We start from the raw sequence: 14735 nt of genomic DNA on the forward strand, positions 1-14735 counted from the left end.
CCACATCCCCTCCAGTATTTGTTATCGGTTGACTTCTTAATATCAACCATTCCTTCTGGAGTGAGGTAGAATCTCAGTGTTGTTTTAATTTGTATCTCTGGAATGAACAGTGCTGTTGAAGATAGCCAGCTCTTGGAAATTGTAAAGTCTTAATACCAGGGTGTGAATATTTCTTTTCTCCTTTTTGTAGAAATATCCCTGAGGTTTTTTTTTTTTTTTCAGTTTTATGATTTTATATGGAAATGCCTAGACATTGACAAAAATAGAAGTATAACAAGGAATTTCCACACTATCTCTTTATTACCTCACTTCAATGGTCTACATTTTTTTATTGATATACTTTAGATATACATAATGATCACATTCCTCATAGGGAATTTGTATCCATACATGTTAGAACTTGATTCTTTCTCCCCCCCTCCGCTATCCTACCTTCCCTTCAACCATCTTATTTACAAAAACTTTGTTTCTATTTTCTTTTTTTTTCCCTTCCTTTCCCCCTCCTCCCTCCTTAGTTCTCCTTCCCACTTGAACATTTTCTTCCTATTTCACAATATCTAGTATACATTCTGGTTCTTATTTAAACTTGCAGCTTCTCACACCAGAGAAACAATGGGATATTCACATGTGTGTCACCTTTACTTAAGAGTATGGTCTCAGGGTACATCCATTTAGATAGAGGTGTCTCAACCATATCCTTCTTTATGACAGAACAGTAATCTGTTGTATAAAAAAGCATATCTTCATCCATTCATCAGCTGATGGGCATTTGTGCTGTTGCCCAAGATTCATCTGCTACAAACTGTGCAGCATAACCCTGGGTATGCATACATTGACAGTACACTAGTTCCTGGAGAGTTTCAGAACAGTTCCTAATTCTTGTCATTTTCCTCACACTTCAGTATGTGTGGTGGTAGTCACTTTGTTTTTAGTACATCATATTTCCTGCAAACTCAGTCTTAGAATCTAATGAGGTTGGGGTCAAGCAACACAGTAAAGATGCTTTGTGTTTTCTGTTTTACCTCATCATGAGATTGTTAAGATCATTAACTTGTTTTTTGTTTTACTCCGTATTGAGATGAATCAGATATTTAAGAAGGTGTTCTGACTTCCCTTGGTTTGGTTCCCCACCAATACTTTGCGTACTGTTATTTTAGCAGCTGTTTATGATCTTAACTAGATTCCTCTTGAGTGCTGGAATTACAAAAAAACTGATTTTAAAAATTCTATCATTGTTTATATTTTTTAGCTGAGGTTCCTCTATAAGGAAAACTCTTCCTTAATCAGGGAATTGTTTATTCTGAAACATATTCCATACAGAAGAGGGAAGATGAAAACTTTTTTTGTGGTACTGGAAATTGAACTCAGGACCTTGTGCTTGCCAGGCAGGTGCTGTGCTGCTGAGTTGCATCCCTGGCCCAGGGAAGATGAATTTTGGTGATATTTCTTCCCTTACCACTTCTGGGAGGGAGGTGGTGCTCTGCCGCATCCGCACAGGCGCTGTCCTTTCCAGGTGTCATTATGCGCCAAGGGATTTAACTGCAGAGTGGTTTACCCCATTGCCATGTGGACAGTGTGTCTTCTGTGTGCCAAAACCCCAGGGTGTAGCTAGGGCAGGCGCTGCACTTACTCCCCAGACTCAGTGGCAGCCATTTCTTTAAATGTTTCTGATTTGTATAGGGATGTGGTACTTACAAACCATATTCTAGGAATTCAGATAGGTTTTGCTTTACTGGGCTGTCACTGCTTTTGACTTTTTAAATGGGCTAAATTGTGAATGTATTATAGAAAGAGATAAATCACTAACTTCTTTCTTCCTTCCTCGCCTTCCCCCTGCCCTCTCTTCTCTTCCCCTCCCTGCTTTCCTTCATTCGTGGAGACAGGGTACACTGTGTAGTTCAGACTGGTCTTGAACTCACTATGTAATCTAGGCTAATCTCTGAATTATGGTGGGTGACCCTTCTACCTCAGTTTCCTGCATGGTGGGATTACAAGCATGTGCCACTGTGGCCAGCAGTATCTTGCTTTTTTTCCACTTAATATACACTAGTGTTTGGATATATAGATATACTTGAGGGGAATAAAACTATACAAAGATATCCAGTGACAGTTTCATTTCTTATCATTTTTATTCCTTGTTTAAAAACATTGTGATATACTGCCTTATAGTAATATCATAATCTGTTCTACCAGTCTCTTACTGAACATGTTGCAGATTTTTACTATTGCAAGAGGTACTACAATAAAGAATTTCTTGCATGTTATTTCATAGTTTTTTGTTAGAATGTCCAGGAGGGTTTATTTTTATTTATTCAATTTTTTGGTACGAGGGATTGAACTTGCACCTGCCAGGCAGTCACTTATGCTGCTAAGCTAAATCCCCAACCCCTAAACTTTTTATTTATTTATTTTATGAACGTTTATTTAGTATTTCTTCTAAACATTTTATGTGTAATGTTGTGTATATTTTTATCTGTTTTTAAACTTTTTTGTCTTGTGTGCTGTTTCTTCTCATATGCATAAGCTGTATATCGTTTGTCTGTTTCAAAAATCAGAATGTCAGTCTTCATGGTTCTGTCAGTTTTTACAGGTTTTCATATGTTAAAGATAGAAATCTCTATTATATAAACATTTCCCTATATTTGTTGTTTATCCTTTGGTCATGCTTATATTTTCTTAATTTTTCCTTTTTTTTTTTTTTTGAGACAAGGTCTGTCTGTATATAGTTCATGCTGCCTTAAACTCACTGTGTATCTCATGCTGGCCTCCAGCTCATGATGATCCTTCTCAGCCTCCTGAGTTCTGAGACTACACATATATGTTACCACACTCACCCCTGTTTTATGCAATTTATCTAACAGTGAAATTCATTATAGTGTATGATTCAGTAATTTTTTAGTAAATGTAGAACTATGCGCTATAACAATATAGTTTTATTGTTTGTCAATCCTGGAAGATTCTTCCTGCTGTTTTACTTTCAATTCCTAGACTGGATGTGGTGGCACACACCTACAATCCCAGCACTTGGGAGATGAAGGTAAGAGGATCACTTCAAGTTTGAGACCAGCCTGGATTACACTAGTGAGTTCAGGGCCAGCCCACACTACTACATAGTAAGACCCTGCCTCAAACTAAAACCAAAAATGTACACACAGCCATCACCCCACCCCCTCCCCCAAATCAATCAGTTCTTGCGGTTATTCTTAGACTTGTGCAACCTGCTTACTATGGTTATAGCTTGCTACTTGGGGGCATTTTATATAAATGAAATCATAATACATTGTCTTTGCCATCTAACTTTGACTTAGCATAACCTTTTGAAGTTCACTCAAAGACCAGTAATTCATTTCTATTTGTTCTATTAGTTACTTTGGAGTGTTCTATGATGAGACTACATTTTCTTTTCTTTTTTTTTTTTTTTGGTCTTTTTTTGTTTTTATCGGTATCAAGGATCAAACTCACGATTGCCTGCTTGCAAGGCAGGCGCTTATGCCACTGAGCTAAATCCCCAGCCCGATGAGACTACATTTTCCTTGTTAACTGTTGACACTTGAATTACTTTTAGTACTTGTCTATTGCGAATATGCTACAAGAAACTTTTCGTTTCATATTTTTTTTGCTTTCTGAGATAGGATCTTACTCTGTAAATCAGGTTAGTCTTAGACTTACTATGTAGCCCAGGCTGGCCTCAAACTCATTGCAATCCTCCTGTCTCAGCTTCTCAACACTGTAGCTATAGACATAATGCCACCATGCCTGGCTAAACAGCCATATTCTTTTTTTTTTTTTTTTTTTTTGAGACAAGAGTCTCACTATGTAGTTCTGGCTGGCCTTGAGCTCACTATGTAGCCCAGGTTGGTCTTGAACATGCAAATATCCTCCTGCCTCAGCCTCCTGAGTGCTGGGATTGTGGGCATGAGCCACCATGTCCAGCTCTAAAATAGCCATATTCTAAATAAATAAATAACAAAGTGGTGGTTACCCAGGAAAGGTCTAAAGGTTATTGAGTACTAAATTTGCAATATGGAAAAGTTTTGGAGATGTTTCACAACAAAGTGAATTTTAATAATGGTTTTAAAAAGTTATGTTCCATTATTGCTTGATCTTTTATGAGTCTTGTACTAAATGGCTTGTTTTTAAATTGTACTCTGTCTTTATTACTATCAACCTGACAATGCGCAAACATCAGTTAAAAGTTATAAGCTATGTTTGAGAAAAGTATTTCCCATAATAATAGGGAGAGTAGGAAAACAAATTCATCCATTGAAGCTGTGCATTTCCTGTTTGTGAGCACATATTTTGTCCTATGTACAGTTCATGCATTTGTACTTTGTAGTCAGGGGTTGTACACAGAGAACAACTAGGATTAGGACACGGAGTTTATAATATTTTTATAATGGTCACCGTGAATTAACACAGGAAAATGCAGGAAGTCTATCCGCAACACCAAAGACATAGATTATTTAGTCAAGAGCCTAAACCCACGGCAATGTCCCACATGAGTCCAGATAAAAACCCAGGGCTCAGGACAGTGCCTCCCACGAGTTCAACTGGAAGTCCAGAGCCCACGAGAAGGACTCAGGCCAGTCTCTTTTACGAATCCGTGCCGGGAAGACCCAAGGGACAGCGGTGGAAGCCAGAAAGTCTATGCCAGCAGGATGAAGGAGCTGTGCTAGTGGGATGAGGATTCTACGCTGGAGCCGAGAAGTCACACTCACAACAAAGACCAGCGCTATCCTGAAAGGCACCACAGCTGTCCTCAGCGACATGGAGGCCCTGAGCTCCTCCGACGACAAGCACAGTTGGGTACATGCCAGGAAGCAGCGTGACAAGTTTATCTTGGAGACCAAGCAGCACATGTCTTCCCCTCCAGAGCCAGAAGGCAGTGCTCAATGTGAGGACCAAAGCTTCTCTGGGAGAACCAACAGCTCAGACAGCAACTCATAGGAGAACCCACAATGCCTCCTTAATGCCTCAACCCTTCACACCTCCCTTCTTCTCCACCTGTTTATCCTGGCAACCCTGCTCAGGTGGAGCATCTTCTCTCAGTGCCATGCTGATGTAATCCAGCTGCCGTTAAGTTGACCACCAGTTCTCAAACCATAACATGTACCCTCATTAAGAAATGAGGCTTCTTCTGGTTGTGGAGGTACACTTGTGATGCAGCCCAGGCTGGAGGATCGATGCAAGTCAGAGGCCAGCCTGGGCTGCATAGTGAGTATAAGGCCAGCCTGAACTGCATAGCAAGACCCTGTCTCAAAAAGACAAAAAAAACAAAACAAAACAAAAAAAAAAACCAAAAACCAAAATTCAGTCTTCAGAAAATTTGACAGGCTGCCAAGCACATAGTAAGCAAAATTTGGAACTCAGGTCTGATTTTAATTTTAAAGCTCATATTATATAAATTAATCATAGTACCATAGAACTCACATTGTGCTAGTTGCTGTCAAAAGTGTCTGGTGGTACATTCCTGTAATCCCAGCACTCTGGCAGTGAGGCAGAGGGACAGAGTTTGAGCCCAGTGTGGACCATGTATCAAAACACTATCTCAGAGAAGCAAAATAAACCCAAAAATCTGCTAGTTGCTTATGTTCTCCTTCTTGTCTTTTACAGTCACACTTGAAACTTTTTGAAGTTACTGCAATTAGCTAACAATTGTTTTTCCCTTTTTATTTTCAGGAAGTATTGATGAAGATGTGGTGGTAATAGAAGCTTCCTTCACTCCCCAGGTTACTGCCAATGAAGAAATTAATGTTACCTCAACTGACAGTGAAGTGGAGATTGTAACAGTTGGGGAAAGCTATCGGTGAGTTCTCAACTAAATAATGAATGAAAAAGCCTCATTTTGTTGATAAATAGCTGGAAATCATTTTGCTCTTTTGCACAATCACTTTGATGCCCCAACCCCAGCCTAACACTGCATTCATGTGTGCTTTAGATGACTGCAAACACTGGGTAGTTCACAGCTGTAATCCCGGGCGGTCAGGATCCCTGTAATTCAGGAGGTCAGGCTGGAGGTAAAGATTCATAGTCACCCTGACAACCTAGAGACACTTCATCTCAAAAACAGCAACAACAGAATCCCCCCTTATGTTGGTTCCAGTGGTGTAGAGTTGTTCTGTTAGATTTGTCACACCAGATTACATATAAATCTTAATTTTTGTGTTGGAAATGTGTTTGAACATAGGTTGTTAATGTGTATTACTGATTACAAAGAAAAGTATTTTCTTTTTTACAAAGAATTCGTATTTTTGAGGCATATTACAAAAGGACCTAGAAGTGGTTTTCCTGTAGCCATTTTCTCATTGGATTGCCATTTCTAATGGCATAGAATTGAGCATATATAGACAGATAAATTGTTTGTTTGAGGCAGGGTCTCACTATGTAGTATAGGCTGGCCTTAAACTCACTGTATAACCCAAGGCTGGCCTCGAACTAGCAGCATTCCTCCTGACTCAGCCTCCCAAGTGCTCTGATTACATACATATATCACCATGTCCAGTTTTGAGTAATTGTAAGTTTTAAATGATTTCTGTAGTGTGAGGAAAATTGATACTCTACACTATGTATCATACTTGTTCGTTCGTTCGTTCGTTCTTTCTTTCTTTCTTTCTTTCTTTCGAGACAAGAGTTTTTAATATAGTTTAGGCTGGCCTTGAATTCACTACATAGCCCAGGTTGACCTCAACTTGCAGCCATCCTCCTGCCTCAGCCTTCCGAGTGCTGGGATTGCAGGTGTGCCTCACCATGGCTGGCTAACTTGGTTTAGGATTCTCAGCCATCTTTTGTGAAACCAGCCTGGATTAACATACAAGGTTATATGGGCATTAAGTTATAGTGTGCCTTTAAGTTCCTTTATTGTGAATAAATTGAGGAATAACGGTTAAGTATAAATAATTTATCATATTTACCTTCAATATAAGAATAAACATTGACCAGAGAGCAGCAGCCTTCTTGAAACAGAGTGCTCTGATTTTTTGTTTTTGAGATGGGATCTGACCAAGTCATTTACATTGGTCTGTAACTCACTAGTAGCTCACACTGGCTTTGAACGTTACCCTGTCAGGGGCTAGGATGCTAGGTGTGCACCACCACACCTGGCTCAGCATCCTGTTTTATACTGTGATTGGCCTAATAGCATTTCTTAAGTTCTTTGGTCAGTGGGTTGGTGATTCATTCATTCAGCAGTGCTTACTGAACTTCAGGCTTCATACTAGTCAGTTTTTAGTTCTGTTGCCATTATTTCTTGGAGAAATTTTAAATGAAGTTATTTTGTGAGAAAAGCTTACTGATTTCTGGGATGACTAGAAATTTGCTCTTTACTTTGTCCATTAGTTTAATATTGGTATCATTTAAGGTCTCGCTCGACCCTCGGACACTCCAGATCTCATTGGAGCCAAGGCTCAGGTTCTCATTCTGGTAGACCACAGGAGCCCCGGACCCGCAGCAGGATTTCTACTGTGATCCAGCCCTTGAGGCAGAGCGCAGCAGAAGTTGTGGACCTTACTGTTGATGAAGATGGTGAGTGGGGAAAGTCACGGTAGAATCATGAAAGGGAATTTGGTGAAATAAAATATCTTAAGCAGCCACTTCATAATCAGATATTTGAAATTTAACCCATTCTTCTTCTTCTTCTTTTTTTGGTTAGAAAACTGATAAATAGCAGTATCCAGTTTTTTTTTGTTTAATGCTTATTTACTTTAGTAAACACTTTCTGGAAACAAAGCATGGAAAATTAGATTATTTAAAAAAGCATAGTTAACGTTGATGAAATGGTTGCCATATGTAAAAGCATCATGTGAGGTACATTACGTGTGTAATCTCAGTTTGTCCTAACACTTTGTGAAGAAAATTTTGATTCTTTCTTATTTGTACAGCAGCAGAAATGGAAAATGTTTAAATAATTTTCCCATAGTCATTTTGTAATGGTACAATCAGAATTGCTTTCCAAGCAGTCTGAGCTTGGAATTCAGAAAGTACTGTACAGTTTGTAACACTGTTCAACATCCTGTGACTGTTTTTGTGGGCATAACAAAGGAGCTGCTACTTTGTCTTAAGTCTTTTCTTTGTGGTAAGTCAGAAAACTTAGCTGGAAAATTATTTACCTAAATTAGTGGATTATACATATGTGTTACAATATTTAAATGGATTCATCATAATTTAGTAACATCAAGTGTCACATTTAACTTCCTTTTTTAAAATGGTAGCAAAGTTGTATTAAAGGAAAAAGGCTCTGCAGAGCAAGTATGGGCCAAATGAAAGTAGCAGAAGTACATTTCGCAGTGTGAGGGTGGGCCACTGTGCAAGAGAGAACACTTTGGCTAATGGCGTCACTTTATGAAAGCTTTATTTCATTTTCTGCTTACTAGAGTTTATCTTTTTTAAGTTTGCTTGTTTATCTTAGCAAATATCATAGAGGTGTTAGCTTAAGCTATAACCCTTTATTTAATGTGTTGTAGATACTAAAATAGATGTTTCATATTTTGTAGAACCTACTGTAGTACCAACCACTTCTGCAAGAATGGAACCTCAAACTACTAGCGCTTCCATTAACAATTCAAATCCACCTACCTCTGAGCAGGCCTCTGATACTGCTTCAGCTGTCATGAGTAGCCAGCCTTCCACCATGTCTGAAACTTCACCTCCTCTTACAAGCAGTAGTACTACTGGTCCTTCTGGAGGAGGTATGTGAAAACGTGTATTGGTGGAGCTTTTGGTTATGACTTTTTCTTATTAATGGTACTGGGAATTGAACATGGGACTTTCATGTTGAGCTATATCCCAAACCTTCTTAAATTTTTTGTTTTGAGATAGGGTCCTTTATCATTTAAGGTCTCATTGGACACTCATTGGAGCCAAGGTTCAGATTCTCATATGGGTAGACCACAGGAGCCACAGATCTGCAGTAGGATTTCTACTGTGACACAGCTCTTGAGGCAGAGCACAGCAGAAGTTGTGGACCTTTGTGATCCTTCTATTTCAGCTTCTAAGAGAACTGAGATCAGAGACACATGTCACTATGCTTGGTTTTGTCATGATGTTGATTAGGAAAAGTATTACTGTTTTTAAGGTTTTTGCTGTACTAGCAAGTGTATTCTTACATTTTAATAAACCTCATGGGACCAAGGTACTGTTTATTTGAATTATACTTCAGTTTCATAGATGATTTTCTGTTCTATAAGTGAGTCAAACATTACAGCTCAGCGGAGAGCGTGGGGAAAAGTAACTATATTAGCTACAAAAGAAAAAGGTAAGTTTGATCTCATGAACTTTCACAGTGGGTTACAGTTGTGTATTACCACATCTAGCTAAAGACTCATACAATTTCACAAAAACACAGGCAACCCAGATTTAAAAAGTAGATTTTTATTCTCTAAGGCATACAGATGACCCACAACTCATACCAGAGGGACTCAGTCAGCATCACTGGTCATTTAGTGAAGTGCAAATCAAAACCACAATGAAATATGGCAAAGCACCTGTTAGAAAGCTTGTAATTACAAATGAACAACAAAGCAAAATAATTGAAGTCTTGTTGAAATGCTGGTAATAATAAAAAATAGAAAAGCGGGGCTGGGGATTTAGCTCAGTGGCATAAGCGCCTGCCTTGCAAGCAGGCAGTCATGAGTTCAATCCCTGGTACCGATAAAAAGGAAAAAGACAAAAAAAAAAAAGGAAAAGCTGTTGAGGAAAACACTTGAACATTTTGCAAAAAGTTAAGCTGGGTATGATACCATGTCTGAAATCCCAGTACTGTGGGAGGCTAAGGCAGGAAGATCACACATATGAGCTCAGCCTGTACAAGTTAGCAAGACTATCTCCAAAAAAAAAAAAAAAAAAGAAAAAAGAGCTAGGATTGTAACTCAGTGCAGCGGTTCAATCCCCAGTGCTGTTAAGAAAACAATAGTCACCACATGACCCACGAATTCCGTTTTTAAGCACTGTGTGTCTGCAGATGAAAGTTTTAGGTATTTTGTGGATGTTCAACGTTTCCTGTTGTCATTGCTTGTTCTTTTTCACCATGTGTAAGAAACCATTGTCTAAATTAGGGTCACAGATATATGCCTGTGGGTACCCCCACCTCATGCAGTGACTTGAATCCAGCCCTTCACCATTCCAAGTAGGTGCTGTGCCACTGAGCTGCCCCTCCACCCCGTAGTGAAGAGTTGCATAATTTTAGCTCTTACTTTATGTTATTTCTTACGTAAGCAGCTATATCTTCTTCTCTCCTATCGGCTGTTTAGCTGAGCCTTGAGCTAGCTAGCTTTTATTTTTGGACATTAGTACAGAGAGAGAACTTGATAAATTGCTTACTAATAGGGACACTGTAGACCTTGTAGTCATAGATTGGCTATATCATGGTTTTTTTGTTTGCTTGATTTGTTTTTGTCTTTTGGAGACAGGGTCTACATAGTTCAGGTTGGCCTTGAACTCACAGCATCCTTCGCAAGTGCTGACATTACAGGAGTGAGTCACCACACCTGGTTTATCTCATGATTTTTAATGAAGCCAGTTACATTTTTAATCCTTATTGCTTTTAATAAGATATCATTTTATTCTTTTTGTTTTGGTACTGGGGATCAAACTCACGACCTCATGCTTGCCAGACAGGTGCTCATACCGCTGAGCTAAATCCCTAGCCCATCATTTTAATTTTATAATATACTTACAGTTTGACTTAGGCAGATTGGAAAATTACTTCTGGCTAGACTAGAAAGAACTCCCTTCTGTGGAACACTAAGGGCAGAACCGAGAAACATTGTTAAGGAGATTGCCCATTTTTTAAGTACTACATTCTGTAGGTAAAACAATGGAGACAGAAATAAAAATGGGCTTTTATTTCATTAATCAAGTGCATAATCTATATTTATTTATTTATTGTTACTCTTTCTGAGACAAGATCTCACCATGCAGTTCAGGTTGACCTTGAGCTCACTTTGTAGCCCAGATTAGTCTCAAATTTGCAGTGATCCTCCTACCTCAGTCTCCAAGTGCTGGGATTACAGACATGTGCCTTTACACTCAGCTTAATCTTTTTTTACTAATTTACTTAGATATCTTAGATACTACTTTTGTATGGTATTTTTTAATTTTAAAAGTTCGTGTTTGCATTACTCTCCCAGTTTTATAAATGAAGAAACTTAGAAAATTAAATGCCCTGATTGAGGTTAGTAATAATCTCAGGTGAAGATTTGAGCTTAGCCAGGTATTGTGTTGCTGGTTTGTAATCCTAACACTTGGGAGCTGAGGCAGGAGGATTGCTGAAAGTTTGAAGTCAGCTTGGACTACTTCAAGCTAGCCTGAACAAACAACCCCTTGGGGGAATGAACGAAAAAGAAAAAATTAAAGTTCTCAAACCTGAACTTGTACAATTTCCAGCATCTTTTTGAAAACTTTGTATGTCTGTACTGTCCTTTTCTCTTAACTCTGGCTGTCTTTTGCCTTTCTGCCACTCTGTTTCCTTTATGTTCTACCTGCTTACCTTCCTCTTGTCTTGACTTTGCTTTAATAGTTACATTGTCTTTACCGCAGCACCTTCACTAGTTCTAATCCTTAGTACTGCACAGAAATGCTTGTGTGCTGTGTGTCTAAGTACTTAGAGTGGGTTTTTGTCACCCTAAGCTGTGTTCTAATGTCCCTCAGGACAGACTTGCTTTGAAATACCTGGTGATGATATTCACATACTCATTTTCTTTTCAGGACTGTGTTTTCCTTTATCCTTTCTAGGGCCTAACTCATAAATGCGGTGTTCCACTTCTTAACCAGTGTACTGCTGACTCTCATTCTATGCTTCTAAACTGATCTTTTTCTTTCAGTTCCTTTTTTTGGTGGGGGGATACGGTCTTGCTGTGTAATTAAGGCTGGCCTCGAATTGGCAGTGATTGTCCTATTGCACCTTCCAAAAGCTGGGATCACAGATGTCTTGTCACCTTGCCTGGCACCAGTGACCTGGTTTTAAATATTTATATCCAACTTCTTGGGCACCTTCCTTTGACCATTCTGCAGTTACTCCAAACATCAGCGTGCTGAAATCAGTTCACTTGCCTGATCTCTGCATGTGTTCTTGGATCATGGATACCTTGAATTAAACATGTATATTTATTCATTCAACAAATATTTGTTGGTTGCATACTGTGTTATCAGACATTGTTCCAGGCACTGGGAGCAGCACATAAAATTTGGTCCTAACAGAGCTTACTTATCAGTGGGGGAATAATAGTGCTCTCTTGTTCTATCATTGTTTTATGTAATATTAAAACCCAGAGCATATGTTACAGTGCTGGTTGTTTTGTAGCCTGATTTTTTTCTCCCATGATTGATGATGAACTGCATAGGGGCCAAAGATGAGCTCTTTCTCTCCTTGGCACTTAACTACCTATATGCATGCATGCCTCTTTTCCCTTATGAAGATGACTTGAATTTAACAAGGGCTCATTGAGCCACCTACATTGTGCCTGCATATTCCCAGTTGTTAAAGTAATAAAGGCAGTTAAAGTTATATAAAGTAATAAAGGCAGACAATGTTGTAAGCAGTTTTAGAGACCAAAACTTATTTTTCACCCTTGTATCCCCTGCCTTCTGTGCGTGCTTTACTGTGTCATTATTATGTGGGATACTTACCAAATGAATGGCTAAATCTATGCATGCGTCTCAGGAATCACTCTAAAGTTACTGGAAGAACACTGTAACCAATTGGATGTCTCTGAGCTGTGGAGGTAATTTACCTGTTTGCAGGCCTTTAGTTTTTTTATTCTTTTTTTTTTTTTTTTTTTTTTTGGTCTTTTTTGTTTTTATCGGTACCAGGGATCGAACTCACGACTGCCTGCTTGCAAGGCAGGTGCTTATGCCGCTGAGCTAAATCCCCAGCCCCCAGGCCTTTAGTTTTTAGAGACAGGGTCTTGAACTCACAGGCTGGTCTTGAACTCACAGCAGTCCTCTGCTGCAGGCTTCTGATTGTCTCATTTTTAGTAGACCCTTTGTAGGTTAATCTTAACTTTAAAAGGTTTTTAAATTTATGTAATTAGATCTTTGTATTTTACCTCTAATTTATGAGTGATAGAACACTGCTGCCCTCATTTTTGGGATCAAATCCAGAGCCTCGTGTGTGCTAGCCAAGAACTCTAGTACTGAGCATTCTACCATTGACCTATTATCCCCAGCCCTTTCTTGAAATTTTATCGTCATCACCATCATCACTGCTTTGCTTTTGTTATTGTTTTTTGAGACAATGTCTTACTATGCAGTCTAGGATGCCCTCAAACTGGCCTCAAATTCATCGTCCTCCTGGCTCAGCCTTCTGAGTACTGGGATTATAGGTGTGAGCCACCATGGCTGGCTAGAATTTTATTTTGAAACACGATCTGATTAAATTGTTCATGCTAGCCTTGAACTTGAAATTCTCCTGCCTCAGCCTCCTATGTAACTGGAATTGACAGGCATGTAGCACCTACCCACTTCACTTGTCTTTAATTTGGGTTGCAAGCCTATTGAGAAATAGGTCCTGGGTTGTAGGAAAATAAACTACTTAATTGGAAACCAAAATGTACACTAGGAAGAACTTTGAATTCAGTCTTCATCTTTTTGTGAAGGGTTTTTGTCAGTCTTCTTTTTGAAGTCACACTATTAATGCTTTCATCCCTCAAATACATGTTCAGCCTTAGGACTGGAGTTCAGGCCCACTGAACTTCATGTGTTTTTCCCCTACAACACATCACTACTTTCTTAGATCATAGTGAGTCATTTTCTTTTCAAACATTGGTCTTACCACTTCTTGTATTCTGTTGGTTCTGACTTAAGCCACCAGAATAGAGTGGTGGTTGATGATTAATAAGATTCAGCTTGCTACTGAGTTTGGTGGCTGTCTCTTTAAAAAAATGAGATTTTTAGGCCTGCCTTACATGGGAGTGAGTCATGGTGTTAAGAGATCATAAAATCCTTAGTTTTGTAGCGTATGTTGGAAGAATGGCATAGGTTTTAAATGCAATTTTGTGGGTGATTAGTACTTGTACTAATCTAGGAAAACGTAATCTATTGCCTGATTTATGTATGATAGTAAAATGAGTTTCTTGAAGAATTTAGATTCAAGAAAAACAAGTAAAGACCACGCCTCAAAATTATATGTATCTTTAGAATGTAGCACTATTAATCTTATTTTTAAAGATTCGAATTTACTGAACATTTCTTTAGTTCTTAATTGTATGCAGTGATAGAGAATAATTTGGTTATTCCCGTTCTTTGTTTCCTGTTCCAGATGAATCCAGGAGAATCACGTCTGGTGCTGCAGCAGAGCCTGGCCCCCCCGCCATGCCAAGGCTGCCCTCCTGCTGTCCGCAGCACTCGCCCTGTGGAGGCCCAGCACAGAGTCTCCATAGTCTGGCTCATGGGCACTCAGGCTGCTTCCAGCAGCACAGCCATCACTTCCAGCACCACCACCACCACCACCACCATCCTCCCCACCCAGCTGTGCCAGCTTCTCCTCCCTTCAGTGAGCCTGTCTGCCCTGTGGAGAGGCCTCCACCAGTGCAGGCACCCTGTGGGGGAAGTAATAGTTCTAGTACCAGCTACCACGAGCAGGTGTGTGGGATTCCAGGAATCTCCTTTCCTCCCTCCCTCCCTCCCTCCCTCGTTCCTTCTTTTTTTTTTTTTTCGTACCAGGGATCAAACTCTCGACTGCCTGCTTGCAAGACAGGTGCTTATGGCACTGAGCTAAATCCCCAGCCCCCCTTCCCTCCTTC

The 14735-nt window shown here is 39.4% G+C and overlaps 1 protein-coding gene across 10 annotated transcripts in view; it reads left to right on the forward strand.

Moving 5' to 3' along the window:
• Rnf111 (ring finger protein 111) overlaps window positions 1–14735 on the forward strand; it is a 73580-nt gene that overhangs the window by 35656 nt on the left and 23189 nt on the right. For all 10 annotated transcript variants that reach the window (XR_010045612.1, XM_003463488.5, XM_013145471.3 and 7 more), the window contains 4 exons: window positions 5680–5806; window positions 7358–7521; window positions 8490–8684; window positions 14252–14574. Coding sequence is in view for 9 of the 10 variants with exons in the window: in XM_003463488.5 (XP_003463536.1) it covers window positions 5680–5806; window positions 7358–7521; window positions 8490–8684; window positions 14252–14574 (809 nt within the window). In the remaining variant the exon portion in view is untranslated. The remainder of the gene's footprint in view (window positions 1–5679; window positions 5807–7357; window positions 7522–8489; window positions 8685–14251; window positions 14575–14735) is intronic.

Source organism: Cavia porcellus, unplaced genomic scaffold, assembly GCF_034190915.1.
Source record: "Cavia porcellus strain 051 isolate PalLab524CR breed Dunkin Hartley unplaced genomic scaffold, mCavPor4.1 scaffold_38, whole genome shotgun sequence".
NCBI classification, from domain to species: domain Eukaryota; kingdom Metazoa; phylum Chordata; class Mammalia; order Rodentia; family Caviidae; genus Cavia; species Cavia porcellus.